The 3,133-nt window shown below is 34.4% G+C and overlaps 1 protein-coding gene across 1 annotated transcript in view; it reads left to right on the forward strand.

Annotated features, from left to right (window-relative positions):
• Positions 1-276: 276 nt before the first annotated feature.
• LOTGIDRAFT_167455 (hypothetical protein) overlaps positions 277-3,133 on the forward strand; it is a gene marked incomplete at both ends in the record, with an annotated part of 4,380 nt that continues 1,523 nt past the window's right edge. The window contains 4 exons of the mRNA XM_009064931.1: positions 277-508; positions 1,094-1,264; positions 1,548-1,825; positions 2,463-2,627. Of these exons, the coding sequence (XP_009063179.1) occupies positions 277-508; positions 1,094-1,264; positions 1,548-1,825; positions 2,463-2,627 (846 nt within the window). The remainder of the gene's footprint in view (positions 509-1,093; positions 1,265-1,547; positions 1,826-2,462; positions 2,628-3,133) is intronic.

The following is a 3,133-nucleotide window of genomic DNA, read 5'->3' on the forward strand; positions in this document are numbered from 1 at the left end:
TAGAAGAAGAAGTGGTTCTGTTAGTACATCCTTTAAATGATCTGCCTTAGAGCAAGTTAAAAGATCTACAAGTAACTGGCTGTTACAATTTGCTGGACAGACAAGTAAAATAATATTCAATGGACATGTGAAGAGTCCATAGTTATAAATTGTGGATTTTTGCGTCTTGTGGCTGGTAACCTCCATCAATTCTTATTGAATTTTACAATTGGATTAATCACTGATTAAAACAAAATCGAATTAATATTAAACGAAGAAAATATTTATTTTTTAAAAATGTGTTTTGAGATGATGTTTGTACTCTATATTAGTAATATGACGTTACCTTCTGTATCTCAGTCTACAACAACTCAAACTCGACTAGAATGTAATCATTTAGCATTTAGTCAAGGGAATAAATCTTATTTTTATAACAATGTTAATAAAACCTGTATAATTTATCCTACTATAATATATAGGAAAGATTCATTGGTTTCACACCCTGGATTTGAATATTTTGTTGAAGACGGTAAGTTTTGAGTAGCTTTTAATTATTTGGATTTGATGGTGCAACCTGCGAGCAAACATTTCCTTATCAAAAGTGCCATTGTCGTGATCCTATCAATCTAATTAAAATAAGAGTACAATTTCGTTTAATTATTTTTTTTTTTGGTCTTTATTGTAATCTAACAAGCTTTTTACCAATGTCACGTTCTGTTGACGTTCAATATACTAATCACAGCGCGTCTTGTAGAATCCGTGCCTAAATATTGACTACAAATTGTGACGTAGCGAAACCGAAAGTAGACACGACTATCGAATTTATGATGAATTATGAGTTGGCGGAAGCGTGGCACGTGATTGGCGTCTATAAATGGCTTGCAGCGTCACCAGTACCAGTAGATATAAATCTCACTAGATTACAAGCAGCAACTACCTAATGTGCGATATCAGCATCCCTTGCGAGCGAACGTTAACTTATCATCCTCCAACCAACCAACAAATGGAGACCAAAAAAAAAAAAATGAAATTGTATTCTCTAAGATTGTGGTCCAATAAGCCCTGATAGATACCAAATCTTATACCGTGTCCTAATATTTTATATATCAACTAGCTCCTGCTTGTGGACCTCCTCCAGTCCCAAAAGGTCATCAATTATTAGAAGTAATTGGATCTCCTGGTAATTATACAGCAAAATATAAATGTGATCAGTCATACGTTCATCGTCAAATAGACGAAACACGATGTATTGGTGATTCAGACTGGACGGAAACACCATGCAAGGGTAAGTTAAACTTAGATTTGTATTAACATATAACTTCGCTTAAAGTATTTTAGAAATCTACTTCCGGTTTGTAATGGTTAGAATTATATATTATATTTGAAAGCCTACATATCCGAATCGTAAAAACCTAAAAAAATCAATGAAGTCTTAAGAGCAAAAAAAAAAAAAAAAGACAAAGCCATGTGCTTTGTATCCAGCGAAAGCGAATTTAGTGTATATGTAGAAAAACGTGAAACAAAACTTCTTGATCTGTATTTTCAGATTATTGTTCTTTTTATTTAAGATTTTGCTTCTTGTGCAACGATAAAAGAATGTAACTCATCTTATACAACTGATGGTGAATATATTCATTATCCTGGTATCTTAAACAGTTCTTCAGTTCGTCTGTATTGTCACAACATGAATACCAACAGTCCTAAAACCTACCTCACTCTCAATGCTACTAATGTATTTGATGTTCCTACTGGAAGGTGCTATGGAGGCAGTGGATGCGAAGTGTATCCCTATACCAATCCTGCGCAAGGAAAGACAACTTTCACAAAGGTTGCTATTGATACAGAGGTAAATGAAGTGTGTTAGCTTGGACTATAGAGATGTACCACCTAGACCTATGTGGATGGTATCAACCTTAAAGAAGAGTCTGTAAAGAACAGCCAAAATCTGCGGACATCCAGTTGATCAAAGATGTTTGCAACAATGCAATAGAACCGAACTGATGAGATGACGTGATTATAAAATCAAAGTTCCATTTGGGAAAGTTCCCTGTTGGTCACTTAATACTTTTGTAGTTTTTAGATGTTGCTTTAAAGATGGGTTTCCTTATTTTTTAGTGTCAAATTAAGCAAATTATTTGATTACTTGGTGTTTCTAAGGAATTATCATGTAGTTTAATCATGTCATTATGTTCTTATTGCATATAATTAAGAGTTTTAACCAACCATAAATGTCCATGTATGTACAGTCTGGATAGACAAAAAAGACTTTTTGACCTTTCTTAATCGGTCACTCATTGGAATTCTGCTGGTAATTCTCTTCTAATCTAGCTAATTATGAATTAATTATGGACATGTGAGATAAACCGGTATTTTTCCAAGTCATAAGAACACATCTACTTTCTATTCATATAAGTATTAGCATTTTCATTTATATAAATGAAAATAAGTGAACCCATCTTTAAGACTGATATTTTTTTCGTCAGAAAATGTCAAGCATAAACAATGATTATACATTTACTATTCAACATTTTGGAGCTCAGAGGTTGTATGCCTCGGTTTTTTGTTGTAGTCGTTCAAATATAGCCATGTGTTTGAGAGGTAGATCAACAATAGATGTAACTAATACAGGATTAATGATCAGTAACTCGGTAAGTATCCATGTTCTTCAACGGAGATGCCATCTTTAGTGTTAGAACACGTTTGAGATCCCTTGGCAATGGGCACGAGTAAGATAGTGCACAGTACAAGTTTCTCAGTAAATACTCCCGGACTATCAGTTTCACGCAGCGATAAAATTATAGTTTTCATATAGACAGGTCCACGTATTTGTTTTCTATTGAGAAGCATAGAAGTTTGTTTAATACCCCCAGTTCACCAATCATTTTTTTGGTCCCGATAATATCCTACCATTTTGTTTGGTCGATCGGCTGCAGTTTTTGCAAAAAAGGTCTGGACCTGCGAGCACCATGGAGCACTACCTAATAGCTTCGGGGAAGATCTGGTATGATTATCTCAGTCCTCCAATGGTCTGGTACCGATATAGGCGAACTGAAGGAATAAAGATCTTTTTTATCAGTAGAATCATGTTACTATTTACCAACTCGGAGATGCGTACCACTACCCTTTGTAGGTACACGCATAAACAAAATATACT

The sequence above is a fragment of the Lottia gigantea genome, assembly GCF_000327385.1.
Source record: "Lottia gigantea unplaced genomic scaffold LOTGIsca_66, whole genome shotgun sequence".
NCBI classification, from domain to species: domain Eukaryota; kingdom Metazoa; phylum Mollusca; class Gastropoda; family Lottiidae; genus Lottia; species Lottia gigantea.